The following is a 23,663-nucleotide window of genomic DNA, read 5'->3' as shown; positions in this document are numbered from 1 at the left end:
TCTTTCATTCACAGTGGTGTTCAGTGGTAGCCTGGCGTGTCCAGACCCAATTCGCAAAACACGAATGGGTCTGGACATGGAGTGTACATTTCCTCTATTCCCGACAGGCGGTATCAACGGCTGTCACTCAAAGTGACCCTTCACGCAATTGGAAAGACAGAAAACCAATCAGAGTAAACGAAACGTGTGACGTGGGCTAGCACAACGCCACTGTAAACAGACCAGCAAGCAGTGTTGCCAAGTCCGCTTATTATAAGCGACTTTGGGCTTGTTTTTCTGTTAAGTCGCTTACAAATATTGGTAGTCGCGGGTCGCGGTTTTCTTGGGCTTGTTTCTAAAGTGTAGTTGCTTATTTGGGCTTGTTCCCAGCTCCATAATAAGTTGTCAAGCAGATATTTTCGATATGTTATTTAAACGTAGGATAGTTTGTCTTGCCTGTTCCCTCTGTCCCTCTCCTTTCCCCATACACACAGGAGACAGCAGAGTTTTTTCCCACCTGCATCCTGCTTCTAATTGGCTCTGACCCTGATGGCAACGAGTACTAGCCAATCAGAGGCAGAGCAGGGTAATCTGTTTTTTTTCTGGTTAGGAAAACGTCAGAAGATGAGTGCATAAAAAGCAATAATAAATAAAGAATTTGTGAATTCAGGATGATATTTATTTGTGTGTGCGAATTTTAATCATCAGTGGTTTACTGTGTATATAATGTACTTGGTACATCAGTCTATATTTGATATCCCATCTGTTTTCTAATGTTAAACAGTGTTGGGTAAGGGTTACTTTAAAAGTAATCAAAGTACATTACTGCGTTACTTTTTTTTAAAAAAAAGTAACCAGTTACTTTACTGCGTTACTCCCTTTTCCTATTGGGCAATGGACCACAGGGCGCTAAGCCTACATTTTTTTGTCTCCAAAATTAAAGTTATGGACCACTTGCCCTTCACTGAGATCCAATTCTCCCATCACAGCCGTCACTTTGACCAGTAGAAACACACAACGATCTGCTGCCGTAGACAACTGTATGACAACAACACCTCAGCGTTTTTAATATTTCCTCTAGGGATGTTACCACACAGAGTAAAAGGGGGAAATGATGGTGTGAAACAGGAGAGGCACTTTGTCAACCCGCTGATTTAACGTTACTGTCATTAGCATCAAGCTAGCAAACAATGGTGCATCCTCACAGTCGGACATAAACAGGGCTTGACGCTAACTTTTTTCCCAAGGAGCACATGTGCTCCTAAGTTGAAAAAGTAAGGAGCGCACAAAGAACTTTAGGGGCACACTGTAAATTGATCAAATAATGTGTTTTCCGTAATAAACGTTATGCAAATAGACATTTACAAGCAATATTATTTAATGAATCTGTATACAAAATGTACAGAAAGGTAAAATCATCAAGTTTTGAAAAAGTATTGCAATTTAATTTTGTCTTTAATGTTATTATCTTATATATATTATCTTTGCAATATGATTATCTTATATAATGTTATTACTATCCTAAAACATTCTCCATTTCCTCTGAAACTCTGCAGGACTTAAAACCTCTTTCACACTGAGCTTTCGCGGCGCCCACCACGGGGTAGGGCGCAGAGGACAGGATTTGGGGGAGTACAGGCTCGTTCAGGAGCTACAGCTCCATGGTGACCGCTTCCGGGTCTACTTCAGGCTCTTCTCTGCTATTGGACACGCAGCGCCGAGGTGTCGTCACAGCACGCAGACGCCGCGACATGCGCCCTCTCGTGCGCCTCTCAGCTCAGCGGCAGAGCGGTGCGCACTTGCGCCGCGGTAGCACATACATAATGAATGGGTTCATTGGCGGAGGTCTGCGCTTTGCGCACTCTGTGTGAAAAGGGCTTTATTTCCACCCTGCCCAGCAGCGGTACCGTGGCGAACGGTCCCTAAAGGCCTCTACACATGATCAGCTGTAAAACCGCTTTGCGCTGGCTGTCCCATTGTTTGTCTATGGAGAGGGCAGCAACGCCTGACAAAGCGGCACCACTACCCTTGGCGTCGCGCACCGCTCTGATTCTCCGCCCGAACGCTGCGCTCAGAGTTGAAATTATTTGAACTACGGGAAGAACGGAGCAGGCTTCCCCGGAGATCCGCCGCTTAACCTGGTCCATCTCCTCCATACTTTGACTCATTTCCACGCTGCCGACAGTGGGACTTAAAGGGATAGTGCACCCAAAAATGAAAATTCAGCCATTATCTACTCACCCATATGCCGATGGAGGCCCTGGTGAAGTTTTAGAGTCCTCACATCCCTTGCGGAGATCGGCGGGTGGAGCGGCTTGCACACCTAATAGTAGACGGCGCCCCAGACTAACGTCCAAGAACACAAAATTGAATCCACAAAGTATCTCCATACTGCTCATCCATAGTGATCCAAGTGTGCTGCAGCCGCGACATAAAAAGTTGTTTGGAAAAACGTCATGTGAACTCTGTTTTTAGCCTCACTGTAGCCTGTAGCTCCGACTGCTTCTCTGTGCTCTGCGCTCACGTGTGCGCGCTTGTGCGAGACCAGGGAAAGCATGAGCTTTGCTCACCCATGTTTACATCACGTGACACGTGCACCACAGGGGGAGACAACAGTAACCACAGAGCTAAAAGATAATTTGCACTACGGTCTTTTAGCAAAGGACAGCCCAACATGTCTGAAGACTTTGAAACTGAGGAGGAACAGCATTTCTTTGTTGAGCCGTATTTGTTTGAGCCCGAGTATATGGACGCGGAACTCAGGCTACTGGACGAAGCAGCCGCCGCAGCTCATGAGCCTCAGCCAGCCGCAGAATACCGGAGTCGAGCACTGGAAACCTGGTGGTGTAGTTGTTTCAAATGCAAAGCAATGCCAACAGATGAGGAAAGTCTTTGCTGCTCAGACTGGGAATTGGCAATGCCTGCACTTGAGAATCTGGACATCAGTACTGACGAGACTGCTGCTCTTCAGAGACCGTGCATCACCGATCACCCTGAGCGCGCACACGTGAGCGCGGAGCACAGAGAAGCAGTCAGAGCTACAGGCTACAGTGAGGCTAAAAACAGAGTTCATATGACGTTTTTCCAAACAACTTTTTATGTCGCGGCTGCAGCACACTTGGATCACTACGGATGAGCAGTATGGAGATATTTTGTGGATTCAATTTTGTGTTCTTGGACGTTAGTCTGGGGCGCCATCTGCCATTAGATATGCTAGCCGCTCCCCCCGCCGATCTCTGCAAGTGATGTGAGGACTCTAAAACTTCACCAGGGCCTCCGTTGGCATATGGGTGAGTAGATAATGGCTGAATTTTCATTTTTGGGTGCACTATCCCTTTAAGCCCTTTTCACACAGAGCACGCAAAGTGCAGACCTCCACCAACGAACCCATTCATTGTGTATGTGCTACCGCGGCGCAAGAGCGCATTGTGCCGACAGTGGCTTGGAAAACCGCCCATAACCGTGTCACACGGAGAAGAGGGAAGGCGGCTGGAGTTCCTCCAACATTTGCGGTTAGATTATCATATTTTTTTTTATTGACAAAAATATAGGCTGCTTCGGCTGATTTTTTTTATGCGCACATGTGCCCCTAAATATTTTTTACAGTTCGCACACATCTATTTTTAGTCGCAAATGCAAGTGAAACGCTCGCACTGTCGAGCCCTGATAAAGTAATAACATTAACAAATAGCGGCGGGGCTTTTACTCACCACAACTGCAGAGGCTCCCAGCTTCATTTGAAACAAACTACATTATAGACGGTCTGTTATTTATTAATCCCTCTGTGTGTTTATATATTTACTTTTTATCCGCTCCGTTGTCTTTGTAAAGTTAACATATCGCACCGTCATTTCAAACTCAACACTTGTTTCAAATTGAAAGCCCCTTATAACCTCGGCTGAGAGAATCCCTCCATTTTCTAAATAGGCTTTTATTCTGAAACATTTGTCAGAACTAGGGTTGGGTACCGTTCATAATTGAACCGATACGGTACCGGTATCGGTATCTGGAATTCGGTACCGGTACCAAACGGTACCTTATTTCGGTACTTTTTAACCCTATGGGACCTAGGCCTTTTTGGGGTATTTTTACTGCCTTTACTTTTAAGCTCATATCACAGTCATTATAAAGGCTACATACACATGCTATATCTTGGTTTTTTTAGGACAATCTGGGCTTTCCAGATTTGCCATCATTTCATGTCCTTCTATGTGCCTGTATTTTATATTAATTTTTATATCAATGAAAAAAACAAATCTGTGTTACTAAATTCTTACATTTTTACATGTATCTCACCATAGCAAGTTGGAAGTTGACATATTCTGCCATATATGAAGAGGGGAGACTCTCTGGAATCTGACATTATAAGAACCATGATGCTGGGACATTCTGTCACTTAACAGCTGTCCAAAACATGTGGTTTGTGCCAGGCGGACATGATTGCCAGTATTTTTTCATTATTGCAAGAAATTCCATTGACTCATTCACAAGTCAAAAATGTGTTTTATCTGAAAGAAACATGCAATATTTACATCTAAGATCATAGAAAAATAGTCAACCAAGTGCAATGATGTCCTCCAAGATAATATTTGTTTTTCACTTTCAGTTATATACTGGGGGAACATTTTGGGCATTGGTGGGGGGGGCACGTGTCCCCCTCAATGTATATGGTCACTACGGCCCTGTCATGCATGCATAATTAGGCTGCAGTTGTCTGGGTGCGCAAAGGTGAAGTGGCTGGTCTTGTCATACAAAGTTTGATGGAGTGTCAACTGGACAATATGGAGATATTTGCATCTTGAAAGCCGGACTACAAATGTGGATAGACAGGGAGAAACACACACAAGCCTAAGACGTGGTAAGATACGATATTCCTCACTATATGAAGTGACTGATAACAAGATCTGTATAATGGATTGTAAAGAAATTCGTCAAGTTTTTATTTTATAGACAATTGATCTGTATCTAAAGCATTGTATTGATGGGATGACAGCACAATGATGTGTGTGGTATCACTGGAAAGCTCTGCTCCTGCACTTTCATGTGATATGCGTGGCATTTCTGTGCGAGCCTGCATTCGCCAGTAATCCATCCAAGAGTAATTTGTGTGCAAAGCTGTATGAAAGCTCTGTTATACATCATTGTATTGAAATTTTATCAATTTTTTTCGCTGTGAAAACATTAGATTACCGACTTTACCTTGTCGGAAAGCTACAATTCTGCTGTTTCCGCTGATATGCGTGGCTTCTCGCTATGACGCACGGTCGCGGAGAAAATCCACAGAGAAGAACGGGTGTGAATTTGGACGCACTATGCGTCGTTCGGGCCCATAGTCTAAACTTCTCAGTTTCAACATTTTATTGAGAACATTTAGGAACACTGCTGCACGTTAACTTTTGTCTGCACATTGTTTTTGTCGCCATTGTTGCTGAGTCTGAGGTGCGAGTCATGCACTCTCGCTCCGCCTCCACCTCAGGTACCGAAATTTGGCACCGTTTAATTTTAAGTGAATCGGTACTCGGTAGTACCGACGTGAATCGGTACCAAGTACAAAAAGTACCGAGTTTCGGTACCCATCCCTAGTCAGAACTTCCTGTGGAAGATATAGTAGCTTGATAGTTTACGTGTGGCGCTTCAAATGTAGCTCCTGCCATCTGCTGACGCTTTTAGGTGACTACAACAACATGTCGGCTGGCACACGAAGAGACACAAAGAATAGTCAAAGTAATAAAAATAGGACAAGAATAACCCGATGACATCACACACGCTGTGAAAGACGACCGGGGATAATTGGTGTGTACCAGCGTGTAGCGTGTACCAGGTATAATGCAAGTCCTGAGTCTGAAATATGTCTGTCAGCGAGTCCTGCTCCACCTATTTAGACTCCACCGTAGACAACGGCAGCATTTCTCCAACCACGTAGCGAGCCACAAGCTCCGTGGCTTCTTTCAGACTGATAGGTTTAACGTTATCTCCGTTATTTGAACCAAACGACAGCCGTTGCTGTTTCGGAGCTGAAGGACCAGCGTTCTAAAAGTAACGGAAGTAACTGATGTCTTCTTTGAAAATGTACTTAAGTATTTGATTACTCAAACAGCAAACTAACGCGTTAGGTTACTCATTACTGCAAAAAGTAATCAAAGTACTCTAGCGCGTTACTTTGTAATGCGTTATACCCAACTCTGATGTTAAATAATGTTAAAAATGTGGTTTATCTCCCTCTTGTGGTCATTGTCCTGAAGCTCAGGGGAGAGAAAAATAAATAAACTGTGTACCCTGGGTACAGTTTTGCAAAACTGCGCAGTGCACACAGTTTATTTACTTTTCTCTCCCTGGAACCTAGGGGAGCTCCATAGAAAAAGTCGCTTGTTTTGGGCTTGTTTTCACAGGCCTGGTTGCTTATTTGTCTCGCGAGATCTGGCAACACTGCCAGCAAGCTGCAGCGGAGATGAGCTGTGATGATGTCTGGGAAAGAGTGTTGCGTCTTTGCGGATTTCCTCCTCACTGTGGACTCCGAGTTGCACGGCTGTGATTCCCAGCTTGGTCGTTTCCCTGACCTGCTCCTCCATGAGAGCAACTAGCAGAGAAACAACAATAGCCACTGGGTTTTCACTGAGTCCCATCTTTTTCCCGATCAACGGAGCCAGTTGGTAAATTAAACTTTGACCAAACCCCGTAGGAAGGACGGCAAACGCATCCTTTTGATCAATAAAAGCTTTCAGTGCAGCCGTTTGCTCTGCTTTTAAAGAAGCGCCTTTATGATTGCATGGCCAGACTGATCTGTGGAGCGAAATAGAATATGAGCTCGCGAGATTAGGATGGTTTCACCAGGCTAGTTCAGTGGTGTTTGTTCTAAAAAAGTCTTTCAGCGTTCTCTTCATTTTCTCTTCTCTCCGGCATGAATTAGCTTCGGCTTCTACTTAGTTCTGAGTGGCAGAAGTGCCGCGGTTGCGGAGTGATTTGAGGCTAATAACCAATCTAAAAACAGCATTAAATGTCAAGCTCATGTTTGATTGGTCACTGTCAGCTCACGAGGTAGAGAGAATCCTGGGAACTTTATCAATGTAGCCTACGAACTTGTGAATGAGACATTTGACTCGGGGGGGAAAATAGTCGCACCAGAAGAATTATTTACACTGGCACCAGTGCTCCCAATTATATTTTGAGGTCGCACAGATGAAACTTTGGTCGCATATGTGACCAAAATGGTCGCAATTTCGAGCCCTGCCTCACAGTTAATTATGATTAACTCATAAATAAGGAGTCAATCCAAATAACATGATATGAAAGCATAATGGTCTTTTCTATATCAGCCAGAGTTCATATCTGTATGTTGTTCAGTAGGTGGAATTGAAGCAGAAAAGAGTTTCTGAACTGTGAAGTTTCAAATCCTGATTGAACATTTGTCAGATTCAGAAATGCTGACATGAGAGAGAATGTTTAAACTGTATGGAGTTTAGAGAAATATGTGAAATCATTTCAGATGGTCTGCAGCTTGATCTGACCTGAGAGTTTCCAGTGTACAGTGTGAACTCTTCAGTCCATCAGACAGAAGCTTCACTCCTGAATCCTTCAGGTGGTTGTTACTCAGGTCCAGGTGTCTCAGACTGGAGGACTGGGAGCTGAGAACTGAGGACAGAGCTTCACAGCTTCTCTCTGAGAGGTTACAGACACTCAGCCTACAGAGACAATATATTAAAGAAATAAAAAGACAGTAAGTTGAAAAGACAACAGAGCATTTAAGTTATGATATATGAATCCAACTGTCTCTGTACTTACAGAGCTTTGTTGGAGGCTTTGACCACTGGCAGCAGCCTCAGAAGAGCCTCCTCTGAAGCAGAGTATTTCTTCAGGTCAAACACGTCCAGATCTTCTTCTGATGACAGTAAGATGAAGACCAGAGCTGACCACTGAGCAGGAGACAGTTCATCTGTGGAGAGACGTCCTGAACTCAGGGACTGTTGGATCTCCTCCACTAGAGAACGATCATTCAGTTCATTCAGACAGTGGAACAGATTGATGCTTCTCTCTGCAGACAGATCCTGGTTGATCTTCTTCTTGATGTACTGGACTGTTTCCTGATTGGTCTGTGAGCTACTTCCTGTCTGTCTCAGCAGACCTCTTAGGTGTCTCTGATTGGTCTGTAGTGAGAGACCCAGAAGGAAGCGGAGGAACAAGTCCAGGTGTCCATTTGGACTCTGTAAGGCCTTGTCCACAGCACTCTGGTGGAGATACTTCAGATTCGGTTTGTCTTTGAAGACTTTAGACCACCAGGATGTTGTTTGTTGTTCTTCCATCAGATTGACTCCAGAGTTGATGAAGGTCAGATGGACATGAAGAGCAGCCAGAAACTCCTGAACACTCAGATGGACGAAGCAGAACACCTTGTCCTGGTACAGTCCTCTCTCCTCTTTAAAGATCTGTGTGAACACTCCTGAGTACACTGAGGCTGCTCTGATATCGATGCCACACTCTGTCAGGTCTGATTCATAGAAGATCAGGTTGCCTTTCTGCAGCTGATCAAAAGCCAGTTTTCCCAGAGACTCAATCATCTTCCTGCTCTCTGGACTCCAGTGATGATCTGTCTCAGCTCCTCCATCATACTTGATGTTCTTCACTTTGGTCTGAACCACCAGGAAGTGGATGTACATCTCAGTCAGGGTCTTGGGCAGCTCTCCTTCCTCTCTGGTCTTCATCACATCCTCCAGAACTGTAGCAGTGATCCAGCAGAAGACTGGGATGTGGCACATGATGTGGAGGCTTGGTGATGTCTTGATGTGGGAGATGATTCTGCTGGCCTGCTCCTCATCTCTGAATCTCTTCCTGAAGTACTCCTCCTTCTGTGGGTCAGTGAACCCTCTGACCTCTGTCACCATGTCAACACAGTCAGGAGGGATCTGATTGGCTGCTGCAGGTCGTGTGGTTATCCAGAGGCGAGCAGAGGGAAGCAGTTTCCCCCTGATGAGGTTTGTCAGCAGCACATCCACTGAGGTGGACTCTGTAACATCAGTCAGGATCTCATTCTTGTGGAAGTCCAGAGGAAGTCGACACTCATCCAGACCGTCAAAGATGAACACAACCTGGAACTCTTCAAACCTGCAGATTCCTGCTTCTTTGGTTTCAGTAAAGAAGTGATGAACAAGTTCCACCAAGCTGTACTTTTTCTCTTTCAGCACATTCAGCTCTCTGAAAGTGAATGGAAATGTGAACTGTATGTCCTGGTTGGCTTTGTCTTCAGCCCAGTCCAGAGTGAACTTCTGTGTTAAGACTGTTTTCCCAATGCCAGCCACTCCCTTTGTCATCACTGTTCTGATTGGTTCGTCTCTTCCAGGTGAGGCTTTAAAGATATCTTCTTGTCTGATGGTTGTTTCTGGTCTGTGTGGTTTCCTGGATGCTGTTTCAATCTGTCTGACCTCATGTTCATCATTGACCTCTGCAGTCCCTCCCTCTGTGATGTAGAGCTCTGTGTAGATCTGATTCAGAAGGGTTGGGTTTCCTGCTTTAGCGATCCCCTCAAACACACACTGGAACTTCTTCTGCAGGTCAGATTTCAGTTTACGCTGACAGACTGCAGCAAGATGTCCTGAATGAACACAACAAAGAAGATCAGTAAGACAAAGAAAATATTTCAACATGTCATTTCCTCAAAGAATGAGTATATGAATATATTTTGGTCCGTCTCTTGAGACATTAGTAAACGTCCCATTTATCCATCATGTTAAATCTTTATAGAAATCCTCTTACTGCTCTGCAGACAGTCAGCCAGCTCCTCCTGCTTCATTCTCCTCAGGAAGTTCAGTGTGATCTTCAGAAATGCCTCTCTGCTGCTCCTCCTCTGCTCTTCATCCTCACCATCCAACACCTCCAACCCCTCCTCATCCTCCCTCTGACTCTCTAAGCATTCTGGGTAATCTGAACTCAGAACCTTCTGGATCTTCTTCAGCTCGTTCTTCACAAAAGTGAGGATGTTCTCCTCCAGCAGCTGGAACAGAATATTATATGAATGACACACTCAAACATCAGATCCATGTTGGACACACTGACAATCCACTGGTGTAAAAAGTGCAGCATGGAGATGATTGTGAACAGAATAGATGTCAAAGTAGTTGTTGTACATGTACAGACCATAAATATGGAGTCCAGGTGTGTTTGATGCTGCTGGGCAGACTGACCACTGGGAACCTCTGAGCTCCGCTGGTCCACTCTGTGGAGGAATCATCAACAGTGAGCTCACATGATGTTTGCACCAGGAGACTGTAGAACTTATATCATTTACAAAAACACACACAGACCAGTTAGTTAAAGACGTGTTCTGTCATGATTGATCAGAATGAAAACCAGATGTAAACAACACTGTAAATGATGGACACCTGATTCTGTGTCTCATGACTGAGGATCACAACAGTTAGTTCATCTGTTTCATTCAACAGTTTCATTCACTTACAGCAGGTCAGAAGAAGGACGTCCATCTTTGAAGTCAATCAGACCACCCATAGACCGATCACTCTTCATGGACACACAGCTGGGTACAGGGGACTTTTCTCTCTGCTGCTGGAAACTGATAGAAACACTGACATTTACTGAACATACAAGATTTCTATTCAGCATAAAACACAGCATAGATATTCCTTGACCTGACTGGTGGATGTGTGTGAGGCAGCGGCGTGTGTGCTTAAAGGCACTGATCACCACAATCTGATGTGATACTTGGAATTTTGGAATTTTATACCAGTGCCAGGCTTACACTTGATGCTGTTGACCTGCCCCTACACTTGAAACTGTGACCTGTGTTTGTCTTTGGGCCACAGCACATCTGGGAGCACGGCCAGTTTCTGTCAGTGATAAAGCTTTGTCTTGGTCATTTGTGGGTGGAGCCTGCACTACATTCCCTGATTATAATTGCAATTAGCAATCTGAGGCTTTAGCTTTAATCAGAGGGTGTTTCTGGAGGCATCTGTGAAACCAAAGACTACTTACCTACAAAGGCTAGGACATAAGGGCAACCCTTCAAAAGGGAACTCTTAAAGTAACTGACTCTTCAACAAACTGCGCTCTGCCTCCAGACCTCTGCAGGTAGTCCTTAAACTTCTGTAGTTAGTGTACAGACCTCTGTAGCTAGGCCCCAACATCTGCCACTAGTCCACATACCTTCACTGGTTGTTCCCAGAACTCTGAAGTGTGGACGCAGCTTTTTGAAAGTAGTCCAAAAACCTCTGCAGCAATTGACCTAAAACTCTGGAGCTAGTCCACAACCTCTTTAATTTGTTTCCAGACTACTTTAGTGACTCCTCAAGCCTCTGCATCTGGACCATAAGCTTCTGAAACTACTTGCCATACTGCTGCAGGTAGTCCTTCAAAAATCTAGAACTACTGCCCAGAGGACTTCAGCTAGTCCCCAGTTGTCTGCCAGTCCCCAAAAATCTGCAGCGATCTGAAACTTTGGCCTCCCCTGGTTGACTCTGTGAAAGAATTAGCTCACATTGGGTCTCATTCATGAAATGTGAGCAGAAGGAATTTGTGTGTAAACTGTTAGCAGACGGAAATTTACGTGCATGTCCGCATTCATCAATATTTTAGTAGCTCCGATCTTTTCGTAGCTACTAACAAAGTCTACTCCTGCTCCTGACCTCTCGTAGTGCTTGTGTAAATTTAGTAAAGCACATAAATATTGCTTGTCACTTTTGGAAATTACAATTTTAACTCGTATTGCACTCTGTTATGTACACAATACACAGATGCCTTTGAAACACGTAATCTAAACATGACAAAATATTAAAAATATAACACATTTAGTTAAATTAGTTGGCAATTAGCAGGTTTAAGATCCATGTTGTGGCTTTTTGATCATTTGAATTAATAAATCTGATTTGAAAAATGTTTAATTTACGTTGTATAAAGCAGAGCTTTAGGCTTTTAGGATTCAAATAATTTGAAGATGATGCATACAAACTGCTGTAGGCTATATGTTATCTGTATCATTTGTTAAAATAAATGTTAAATAGCTCTACATTCCGACAGCCATCACTGATTTAGAGTTTATCCATTACACACAAAACATCTCTGGTTTCCCGTTCCCACTTCATTCAAAACCCCACAAATTAATCTTCTGTTTGTTTGGTGACCGCTGTATATTTTGTGTGTGTGCTTATGCGTTTCTTTGCCTCCAGTTTCATATCAAACCATTTACGCTTCACCTCTGACATGGTTCTTTGTACCACGGAGACAACATTAACAGCATCTGTTACCTCCCTCCAGGCCTTTGCTTTGCCTGTCCCTGTCACACCACTACTGACTGAAGAAAATAAAATGTTTTTTCTTAAGTCCACTTCACCCAAAATTATTTCGATCTCCACTTCGGAAAATTTCTTTTTCTTTCTGTCTCTTTCTTTCTTTGCGCCATGACTGACAGATCGACTGGATGCACCTACACCTCCTTATATGGTGGTCATTGGCTATTCATGGGCGGGGATTTATGCTAATTGCTGATTACCGGGAGCGCACTGTCACTTTACGATGGATTGGCATTCATGATCATACACACGTGTTTACGATCAAATCTGAGTTTGCCGTGGCGTTCCTGAATCCGGAGTAGGTTTTTAGTAGAGTAAGCTTTTATGTGCAAATCTACACACAGATTTACTCACTTTTCATGAATGAGACCCGTTGTGTTTGCACCAGGAGACTGCTTTAAGTTATGAATTACACACACACACACCAGTTAGTTAAAGATGTTGTGCTCTGACATAATTGATTGTAATGAAAACCAGATGTAAACAACACTGTAAATCATGAACTACCAGTTCTGTATCTGTGTAACTGATAGCCCATCTGTTTCAGTTGACAGTTTTAAGTACTTACAATGGGTCAGAAGAAGGACGTCCATCTTTGAAGTCAATGAAACGACCCATAGACCGATCACTCTTCATGGACACACAGCTGGGTACAGGGGACTTTTCTCTCTGCTGCTGGAAACTGATAGAAACACTGACATTTACTGAACATACAAGATTTCTGTCTCTGATTTCACTGGTTTTATTGGATAATAAAAGTTATTTTATCTCAATGCTTGTTTGTATTCAGTGTATGTGAATGTTTAACCAGTGTGTTGTCAGTCAGATGTGCTAAGACTTCACACTGTTGAGCTGCCACTCCAATTGAAACTGTGGCCTGTTTTGGGTTTTGGACGCAGCACATCTGAGTGCAGGGTCAGTTTCTCATAGTGCTAAATCTTTGTCTTGTTGAACTGCAGCTTGTCTTCAGACCTCTGCAGCTGGTCCTTCATACCAACAAGCCATCAAACCCTGCCCTCCTCCTTTACCTCTGGACATTTAGCTGCCCTGTCCCTGGTGGTGTGGTCTTTGATCTGGGTCAAGACTCTTTTCTGTTCTGGTTCCTCTGTGGTGGAATGAACTCCCTACTGATGTCAGGACAGCACAGTCACTGAACATCTTGACCAACATCTGAAAACCATCTTTCACATGATACCAGAGCCCTGCCAGCACATTCTCACTCCAACCTCATCACATATTGACTTTTGGTCATGGACTTCCCACATCCACATATGATGTGCAAGGAACCATTGGTGCATTCTGGGACACCATGTCAAGTTCAGCCTGTTACATGCATTGTCTTCTTTCAAAGTACACTTCTGTTTTCACAGAAAAGTTAACGTCTACATACAGTCTCTTTCAAAATCACACTACGTTGGTACAACACTGTGAACAGACGTTTTTTCGTTCAACAAAAGCATGTGGTTAGGTTGAGGATAAAAGAACAGGGTTTTGGCTTAAGAATCTTACAGGACATGAACACCGCCCTTCCAGACCGCCCCTGTCAGACTTCCGCCGCCTAAACTTTTGAACTTGTCCCGCTGTGTTTCCCCGATGCCACCAGGCACTGTTAAACTATAACAGCAACCGGCCGCGTGTCACGCCGACGTTAAAGGCCTTTTTCTGTTGGTTTCTGACGCTGAAAGTCGCTGCCCAAGCATCAGATTTTGACAACTTTGGAGTGAGACCAGGCTCGCCCTGCACATCACTGTTTTCTTATTAGAGCTTCCGGCCACTCCTGTTGGATTTCCAACTACGACTGCCTGGCAGATCATAATTGGGTCTGGATTACAAAACGTAAGATGTCTTGATTTGGATCTATTTGAATGGACACTGTAAATAGTTTGCTCTGTGAAACTGTTGCAATCCAGTGGGTGGCGGTGATGCAACAGTCTTAAACTCTACAGATTGAGAAAAAAAACAGGTGTGTTAACATTTCAGAGTTTTCTTTATTTTTTTCTTCGGGGGTGATGATGGCCTCCAGAAGAGAGCTCGTGTTGACGGAGCAGTGAGCATGACGACTGACATGAGAGAATTCTTTTAGCATTAGGCCACAGTTGTCGGGACAATGGAGGGAGGCTAAAGTTACATGATGGATTTTGTGTTTTGAGTGGAGATTGACTGAGTGGGATATGGACCGTGGAAGAGACTGCGCTGAGACTGTACTCGCTTCCTGAGTGACTTTTGGATGACGGAAAGCGAGGCTTGGGGCATGGAGATGATGGAGATGATGGAGATGATGGAGACAAGACCAGTTAAACTGGGAAGCTGTCAGGTTCATTTAACATTTAATGTCAGCTTACTGTGCAGCAGAGACTTTTCGTCCTTTAACATCGATGCCATGTTCATGTGACTGGTCAGTCTGAAGGGACACACAGTTGGGGTCAGGTTCAGGTTCAGGTCGAGGGGAGTCTGGTCTCTGATGGATCCTAGCACACAGAGAGGAAGAGCAGCAGGGAGGGAAATTCAGTTTTCAGTCTTCAGCCTCAGTATCAGCAGCTATCAACAGGAGAAGTAGAATCCTACAGGATGACAGCAGACTGACAGGAACACTGAGAGCAGCTGTAAACCTCACTGACCACCAGGGGGAGCTCACAATCCAAACCTCCACCCTGTGGACCTGCACACTGAGCCCTCCCACACTTCACTCACTCTGTCATGTGTTTAAATTCTCACTGTTAACACTGTGACACTGCTGAGTCCACAGGGATAACATGAGGACTACAGTCGTTGCCATGGATACAGCATGACTTATGACAAACAGTTGAAGCTGTGATTAATCATGAAACCGTGGGCTGATCGTCCTCACACTCACAGATGCTCTCATTTGTTTCTGTTGGATTCACTTTGAAAACTTTTGTCTCTGTGTAAACCCTGGTTAAAAACCCCAGAGTTAATACACGCACAGCAGTAGATAACTATTGTTGCTATCATAAAAGTTTGTCATTTTAAGGATGTAAATTCTATAAAAGTTCATGTCACTTTAAGTACATTGCTTTTCTATAGTTTGTCTGAAGGGTACAGCCCTTAACACGAGGTGTGACAGACTAACCTGCATGTGTTTTGTTCATCTGCTTTAGATTAAGCGGCGTTCATAAGGTCGGAGGTTCCGAGGTCCCGACCATTAACTGGTTATATTGACACATTGTGGCTCTTTGAGTACATTTACAGGTTTATTATGAGTCAGTGTTGAGGTGAGAGAGCAGAGAAACAGGAAACAGAGAGTTGATGAACATGTTGAAGGTGAAACAGGATCAAATGTGATGTCAAGTGTTGAGTGTGATACCTTTTCATGTTGGTGATAACCTGCAGCCTCCTGATGAAGACAGACAGACAGACAGACAGACAGGTTCATCATTAGACTTTAAAGTGTTTGTTGTCAGATAAACCTTGTGCTGTGGAGTCTGGATCAAAGACAGGAGGTGAACACATGAACCAACAGAGACACATTAGAGACTGGAATCAATCAAAGGTCCACTTACTCAGTTTCTTCTCATGGACTTCATCACTCTGCAGCTCTCTGCTGTCTGGACCAGGTCTGTGGACACAAAGAGTTTTCTGTTGATCTGAGTGGGACCATGTGCTCCATCAGGACTCAGACTGGAGGCAGACTGGCTCTTTTAAGCCCTCTTCAGACAGGAAATATGTGACACTGCTGCCGTCATGGATTTGTTAAAGTGATATTTGCTCATTGAGACAGAGGAGACGTTTACGCTGATGTTTCTTACAGCTTCATTCACACATGGCAGCACATTTATGGACAGAGACTCCATGAGAGAGAGAACAACAGTGAGTGAAATGATGTGAAGGAAGAAGAAGGTTTTCTCAGCCTCTGTTAGAGTTCATAATGTGTCCTCTTCTACACCACAGGGACACACTTCATGTTGCTTTGTCTTTGTCTGTCTTTGGGGATGACCTCACTTTTCACTTGTGTTTGAGCGACTCTGAAAAGCTCTTCAACATTTCAAATGTTCCAATGTGCTCGTCACATCATCCAAAATCAATCCCATCAGCTCCCAGAGACTTTCTACCTTCATCTGTAGAGGAAACACTGAGAGCATCAGTCCAATCATTGATCAGCACGTCATCACTCATTCATCCTTTACATCATTTCTCCTGGACTCAACCTCCTGATTATCACTGATGGACTCTGAGTCACGTGACGTCCACCACTAATGTCTCCTCGCAGTCAGGCTGTTGGTGGATCTGTGGCCCTCTGGTGGCACAAAGGGAAACTGCAGCATGTCACTTTGAGCTGACACACTCAGTTCACCCAAAATAATAACAGCCATCATTATTTCTGTGCTGATTGAATATGGCTGATGTGCTTTGAACACCTTCTTTATGCAGACGCTCACTTACAAACATAAAACCAGTTTCTCTCTAAATGTCATCGACCAGTAAAAACTTTCATGTCCTGATGGATCATCACCAGGATCACGTTTCTGTCTCAACATGAAGATTAAAGAGGGAAATTAATTCTTTTAAAACTGAACTCAACTTTAAAATAAAGTCAGAAACACCAACATGATAAAAACTAGATCACATATTAAATTCTACTGTGGGTGGATTTGTGGCTCAGATCACCTCAGTACTTCATACAGTCACGTGACAGTGTCCATGGCAGAGTAGACATATGACTTAAGAACTATGTGACCTACTGAGGGCCTTTTCTCATTAGTTTATTACATTTTTATAAACCCAACACAGAAAACTGATCAGTACATGTATCAATAGTGATTTGTTATTGGACAGAGAAGATGCTGTTTGTTTTTATTGGTCAGTGGTGAGGACGAATCAGAGCAGAGGAAGCTGCCATCAGCCACTCTACTTCTATCAGTCCACTGGATGGCCTCATGGAGCTGATGGGGAGGATTTTACTGTTTCATGGGAATCAAAACTAAATGTCACTTTGTGTGGCGGCCATCTTTGATCCTGATGTTTGAATAATTAATTTAATCCTTAACCATAACCCTCTTTTATTTAAAGAGATGAAAAAAAGTTAGTGAGAAACCAGATAACCTGCAGTTATCAGCTGGATGTGGTGTAGTTACTCACTGTGACCACTGGAGGTCATTACTTTAAATATTCTACTCCTCTCTCCTCCCTCCCCCCTCCTTTTCTCCTCCTCTCCTCAGACCTGAAAACTGGTTTTCCTTCATTCCACAGCTGACTGAAGAAAACAAGCCTTTTGTTATAACAAACAGAGCAGCTTGGTTTGAGTTGTTTTAAGACTCAAAGCAGATGAAGATATTTTCAAAATGGCTTCTCTCCTGCTCAGCTCCTCTTTAACACAAGCCCCTTTTACACTGCCAGATTTTCCACGAATGTTGGGCCATTTTGCCGCCAAGCTGCAAGCGTTTAGTCACACAGAGCCGGATTGGCGAGTTGATCCGAGGTGCCCAATTTTGTGGGAGGAGCTGTTGATGACGCCGCACGTGCGACCCACTGGCGGTGGGTAAACAGGAAACAGCTGATAGCAGGAATTAGCGAGCAGCTAGTAGCAAGAGGGAAACACAAACCTGACAGACACTGTAAAGATGAGCAACTGGGGAGACAAGGAATTGCACGCCCTCCTTGTCCTCGCAAACGAAGAGGCCATTAACCGTCAGATGACGGGGACGGTGAAGAACGGGCCGACTTACGAGAGAATCGCCGAAGGACTGACCAGCCGCGGCTTCCCTCCCACGTCACTGTTTACGTCACACGCTGAGCTACACGTTTTGTTACTTGCTCACGCCCCCCATTGCCCCGAAAAAGGCACATTCTGTATAAACAAAAGTAGGTAGGCGGCATTTTGCTGCACTCCCCGATTTTGTTTTTATACTGCCAATGCTGAAAAAAGACTGATTGGGCTTTCCTGCAAATTTGCACAATTTCTATCTACAAAGGGCTACAGAGAAGCCTGAAGAGAAAACTACAACAGACAAAGTAGCTCAGGCAACTGAATTAAAGCATCTCTTACCTTTCTTGCATTTCACACCCACCTAAAAAAATTGGAACATCCACAACTCCCGCCTCCCTCCAAAGTCCCATCCCCCTCCTCCTGCAACTCCACCTCCCTCCAAAGGCCTACTCTGCTCTCCTTCATTATGTCCTCATTACGTCTATGATAGACGTAGGCGTTGGCAAGGCAATGTTAGATACACGGAAGAGGAGAGCGAGTGTAACACGCCAAGAGAAGAGTAGAAGAGAAGAGGAGTAAAACACGCTGCTGACTGGCAACAAACAAGGGAGATAATACAGAGGCTCATGCTACGTTAGGCTACAGTAGGCTAACTGTTAGCAACTGGATGCTGTGTTGTCATATATAACGTTACAGCCTATGATACATTAGAGGCAAACTAAAAAGACCTGTCCAGCAGAAACTCTGCGACCATCTCGTCCCTTTTTAGCTCAGGATGAAGCTGCATCAGTCTTCGCCATTGCTCGAAAGCAGAGCAGATGTTGACCCGAGTTTTGGCTTTAGCTACGGCTAAAGAAGAGCTGCAAGCATCCATCTGATCTGTTGTACATGAATGCATCTGCACATTGTTTGCATGTGTTAGATACTGAATATTATAGTGCACTGAGATTTGTCACAAATTGTAGAGCACTCACTCATCACTGTACGTGTCCAAGGCTGGCCGGCCATCTTTGACCTTTCGTAGGCTCAGTCACTGGTATTTGTTCATTTATACAATTGTACTTTAATTGAGCAGAGATCTGACTGCAGCTACAGTCTGAGATCTCAAGACTTAGTTGTGTTTGTTTGAGCTTGGAAAAAAAGCTTTTAGGAGCTCTGCTCCTCTCACTTGGAATAGTCTTCAAAAAGAGTTGAAGCAACATCAACTGGTCTCTGTCTGTTTTTAAAGCTCTCATAAGTACAAGGATGAATGCGACAGTTGGTTCTTGTCATTGTGCGAAGGCGTAATATTTCTGCATATTACTGTATATCTTTTATGTTTTTTTATTGTGTTGTTTGTCTGTAACTTTTTCTTACGCTGCTGTCTTGGCCAGGTCTTTCTTGAAAAAGAGATTGTTGATGTCAGCAGGACTTACCTGGTTAAATATGGGTTAAGCAAAAGTGAGCTCTGATCTATGTTCATATAGGTCACATTACTTATTAGAAATTGATGCAGCTGCCTAAATAAGCTTTGATTTATGGTTAAACAGGTCACTTTACTTATCGCTTAGTATTTGATGCAATTATCTAAATGTGCCTTGATTTATGTTTTTACGGGTGACATAACTTATTACTGAGTACTTGATACAATTAGCCAAATGAGCTTTGGTTGATGAAAGTGTCTTAGTAAGCTTTGATTCATGGTTATACAGATTACATTAATTATTACTCAGAATTTGACACAACTGATTAAGTGAACCCAGATGTATGTCAACATTACTTATTACACAATATTCACAACCCATTCCAAAGTCATAAAATACTGCTGCTTTGTAAGTGATTTGGGCATCAGCCACCTTTCAGGGCGGTATGATGCCAGGTCGCGTCAGTGTGTAAAGTGGTCCAGTGGAACCTGTGGTGGTGTTATGATACGCCGCCGGTTGGCAGGAGGGCACCTGTGGTGGTGGTATTATGATAAACTGAAATAGCAAAAAAATCCTGATAGGCTGGGCTGGAGGTGTGGTGGATGGGTCCAACAAACCCAGGACTTTCACCCAGTAGGCTGGTGTTCTCTTCCCTTGGAGCCAAACGTTGACGTTTTTTTTCTAAACCTAACCAAGTGCTTATGTTGACATCCCGGCGCTGGTAGCAGCATCCTGGAATGTAAACAGCAGATGCAGAAGGATACCTAGCACGTATTATATATACATGGAGGGCGACTGCAAAGCAGCAATATGTTATGACTTAGGAATGAGAACGGGTCACAAATACCATCAATTTGTCAATGATTTCAGCTTCAGACATCGACTCCAAAAGCCACCTTAAAGGGGAACTAATGTTTTTTTCACCCTGGGCCCTATTTTCTGATCTACTTTTGCCTAAATGAGTGATAGGATGTTCAATATGTGACATTTCTCCAGTATGAAGCTCGGGCCGACCTGCCTGCAGCCCATGAGTGCTACACAGTACCTGCAGCGGCCCGGGTTTGACTCCAGCCTGTGGCCCTTTGCTGCATATCACTCTCTCTCTCTTCCCCTCACGCTTGACTGTCCTATCGATTAAAGGCTAAAATGTCCCAAAAAAAATCTTTTAAAAAATCAGCACAGTAAACTCCATTAAGATGAGAATTTTACCTCAAATATTAAACCTAATTCAAAATTTCCTTGTTTTGTTTTTGACAGAGGCATTCTTTGAGAGATAACACTCCATCACAATCTCCCTCTTGTGGAATTACAAAACCAATAGGATAAGTAGGAAACTTCTACACTAATACAATTCTAAAGGAGGACTAACTCTTTCAAATTCCATGCTGTACTATTGGACCTCTGTTATTAAGCCCTTTACATTTTTGCTAGATACATCAATCTCTCAGCCTAACTGGTTAAAAACTGAGCAAGAATATTGTTTTCCCCACTCCATTGGTGATATACTCCTCGCTCTCACTCCCATTGATATACAATTATAATCTTATCATACATAATTTAATACATATATGGAAGCAGATCAAATCCCACTCCAATCTTAAGCCAACTTATCGTGTTCTTCCCATTGCTGTAAAGCCCTGTTAGGCAAATTGTGATTTGTGATATTGGGCTTTATAAATAAAATTGAAAATAAAATTGAAAATTGAATTGCAAAAAAACACACTTTCATGCCATTCATTCTAGATAAAACCTTCTGCACATGGAGCGACTTAGGAATCCATAGTATCAAGGATCTATGTTTAAATTTAACAGAAATTGAGAGGCAATCAACAATGGACAACTGTCCTAAAATGTCACCATATCAAGACTATTTCATCTCCTACCTATATGACACCCTGTTATCATCAGCATCTCCAACTTCTAAAAGATATAAAGCCAGCTGGATGAAACAAATATGTATTCAAATACCAGATGACATATGGGATGAAAGCCTTGGACACATACACAAATGTTCACTGTCTCCATAATCACCATTACTCCAAGGTAAAAATACACAACATATATCTATACATGTCACCAACTTGTGACAAATGTCATTCCTCAGAGGCAACTCTTTCTCGTAGATTTGTTTTGTGCCCCAAGGTCGCATCTTTTTGGACTGATGTCTTCAACAACATCTCAGAAATTATATATAATATTTCACCAGAATCACAGCCTATATTAATCATTTTGGGTGTATCTGAAGCATTAAGGCAGCTCTCCACTGCACAACAAAAGTTCCTCTCTGACTGTATCATTACAGCAAAAAAAAACCTACTACTCATATCATGGAAAGGATCAATGGTGCCTACCTACAATATGTGACGTGAGATTTCAGAGCCAGACTTTCACTCTCTGAGTGAGTGTTTTGACTTGCCACAACAAACATGTCTGAATTTTTACCCGATTTTGACCAACTGGATCTGGATGAGCCATTTGAATTTGACCACCTCCCGTATTTATTTGAACACGGAGTACACGGACGTACACGGATGCACACGGACGCAGAGCTCATTGAAACTGAAGAGCGGACGAGGAGAGAGAGGGAGCAGCAACAGGCAGAGGAACATGTCATTTAGACAAAAGTAGATCTGAAAATAGGGCCCAGGTTGAAAAAAACATTAGTTCCCCTTTAATGAGTGACACAAGGAAAAGAGATAGGGGAACAGAAGAGGTTCAGTCCTGTACTTTGACTTTGGTCTGTTTCATGTTTCCTCCCTTTATTTAGTTTATGCACATTTATTGTGTCTATGTTTTGTTTTGTTTTGTTTTTACAACAATTTCCCACATCTGTGAACGTATTATTTGGGAGCTCTATCAAGTAAATTGAAATGAGCACTGACACTACAATATGATATATGTAATTCCATCTTTGGCTCATTAAACACACTTGGAAAAAACTGATGGAGAAATGAGCATTAAAGGACTGAGAGCAGACAGAGTTCATCCTCAGTCTCTCAGGTGTGTTTCACCAGGTGAGCCCTCTGATCCCTGCTGGGTCCTAGTGCTCGTCCACCTCCCACCTTCAGATCAGACTGAACTCATCCTCTCATTCAGAGCAACACTTCATCTGAACTTCAAACTTAACAGTTTCTCTCTGCCCACTCACACAGGCGGCCATCTTGTTTCACAGCTTTAAATAGTCACAGGTTCACCATCAATTCAACTGTTTCTCTAACCACAACAATCAATGACATCATGAAAACCAATCATTCCTCCACTTACTGAACTTTCAGGCATGAACTTCATTAGTGTTCAGCTCTCTTCTGTCCTCAGCAGGTCTGAGTGTCACTTCAACTTCAACTCCGATCAGTCCGTGTGAATCCTTCATCAGAGTGTGAGTTCTGACTTCACTGTGAAAGTATGCAGTCTAACCAGTTGGACTGAGTCTCAACGTGAGCTGCGTTCACAGGATTAAATGTTAGTGTGAATATAAACCTCCTCACAGCAACAACAAGAGTCTTTCAGGATCAAATTCAGTATCTGTGCAAAAGTCATGATGACTTGTAAAGAGCTGCTTTGACAGCAGATAGTTTAGAGGATCCATGCACGGCGCTCTTTGTCACTTTGTGCTCTTGTATATGTAGATGAATGGGGAACAGATGATGGTGCAGAAACCTTTGCAGACACTGTTGTGTAGAGTTTAGCTTGCTGAACACAACTTGAATAAAAGCAGTAGTCTTGTTTGAGATGAATTGCGCCTCGCCTGGAAAGTGAACAAGATCAGGCGGCTGCAGCAAGAGGCGGTGACAAAAAGTTGCAATGAGGTCAAACAGTTTCCCGACAGTTTCCAGCAGTCTTCAGTCCGTACAGGAAGTCACAGAAACACAAATCCTGTCACCAACCTCAACCTTCATTTTACATGAATTCTCATGTAAATAAATTATTAAATTAAATTAAAATTAAGAACATCAGCCTAACATTCAAACACAGAGGAAAGAAACACAAGACAACAGCTTTCATCAAAGATCAGTCAGATACAGTCAGGGCTTCACATCTGTACAGATGATTTTTAAGATTCCTCACATCCCACTGACCACCAGTCTCTGTGATTAGGGCTGGGCGGTATGACAAAATTTTCATATCACGGTTTTAAGAAAAAATCATATCAGTTTCACGGTATTTCATGGTCTTTTGCTCAGGTTCGGCCAACTTGACATGCTGCTGTGTTGTGCTATGGCCTATTCAAGTGCCGGAATTTGTTATTTACCTGACAACGCCTGAACACAACACACGCTCCGCTCCATTCATTTGGGCTCCACTGACTGCGTACAGAAGCCACACGTA

General features: G+C 43.3%; 1 protein-coding gene across 2 annotated transcripts in view; it reads right to left on the bottom strand.

The window, feature by feature from the left end:
- The window catches only part of LOC144467497 (NLR family CARD domain-containing protein 3-like), a 30,554-nt gene extending 7,792 nt beyond the window's left edge, over positions 1-22,762 (bottom strand). The window contains exons 1-8 of one of the 2 annotated variants that reach the window (XM_078176306.1): positions 22,602-22,762; positions 15,791-15,846; positions 15,595-15,624; positions 14,612-14,737; positions 10,105-10,183; positions 9,724-9,961; positions 7,759-9,562; positions 7,485-7,658 (exon numbers count right to left, since the gene is read on the bottom strand). In XM_078176306.1, the coding sequence (XP_078032432.1) occupies positions 7,485-7,658; positions 7,759-9,562; positions 9,724-9,961; positions 10,105-10,183; positions 14,612-14,737; positions 15,595-15,602 (2,429 nt within the window). In that variant the 5' untranslated portion in view covers positions 15,603-15,624; positions 15,791-15,846; positions 22,602-22,762. Of the gene's footprint in view, positions 1-7,484; positions 7,659-7,758; positions 9,563-9,723; positions 9,962-10,104; positions 10,186-14,611; positions 14,738-15,594; positions 15,625-15,790; positions 15,847-22,601 lie in introns of those variants that run through there. The other variant, XM_078176305.1, reaches the window with a different exon arrangement.
- Between the last annotated feature and the right edge of the window lie 901 nt (positions 22,763-23,663).

Source organism: Epinephelus lanceolatus, chromosome 17 (assembly GCF_041903045.1).
Source record: "Epinephelus lanceolatus isolate andai-2023 chromosome 17, ASM4190304v1, whole genome shotgun sequence".
Classification (NCBI taxonomy): Eukaryota; Metazoa; Chordata; class Actinopteri; order Perciformes; family Serranidae; genus Epinephelus; species Epinephelus lanceolatus.
The sequence above is the reverse complement of the archived record's forward strand: the minus strand, read 5'-3'. Positions and strand labels throughout refer to the sequence as shown.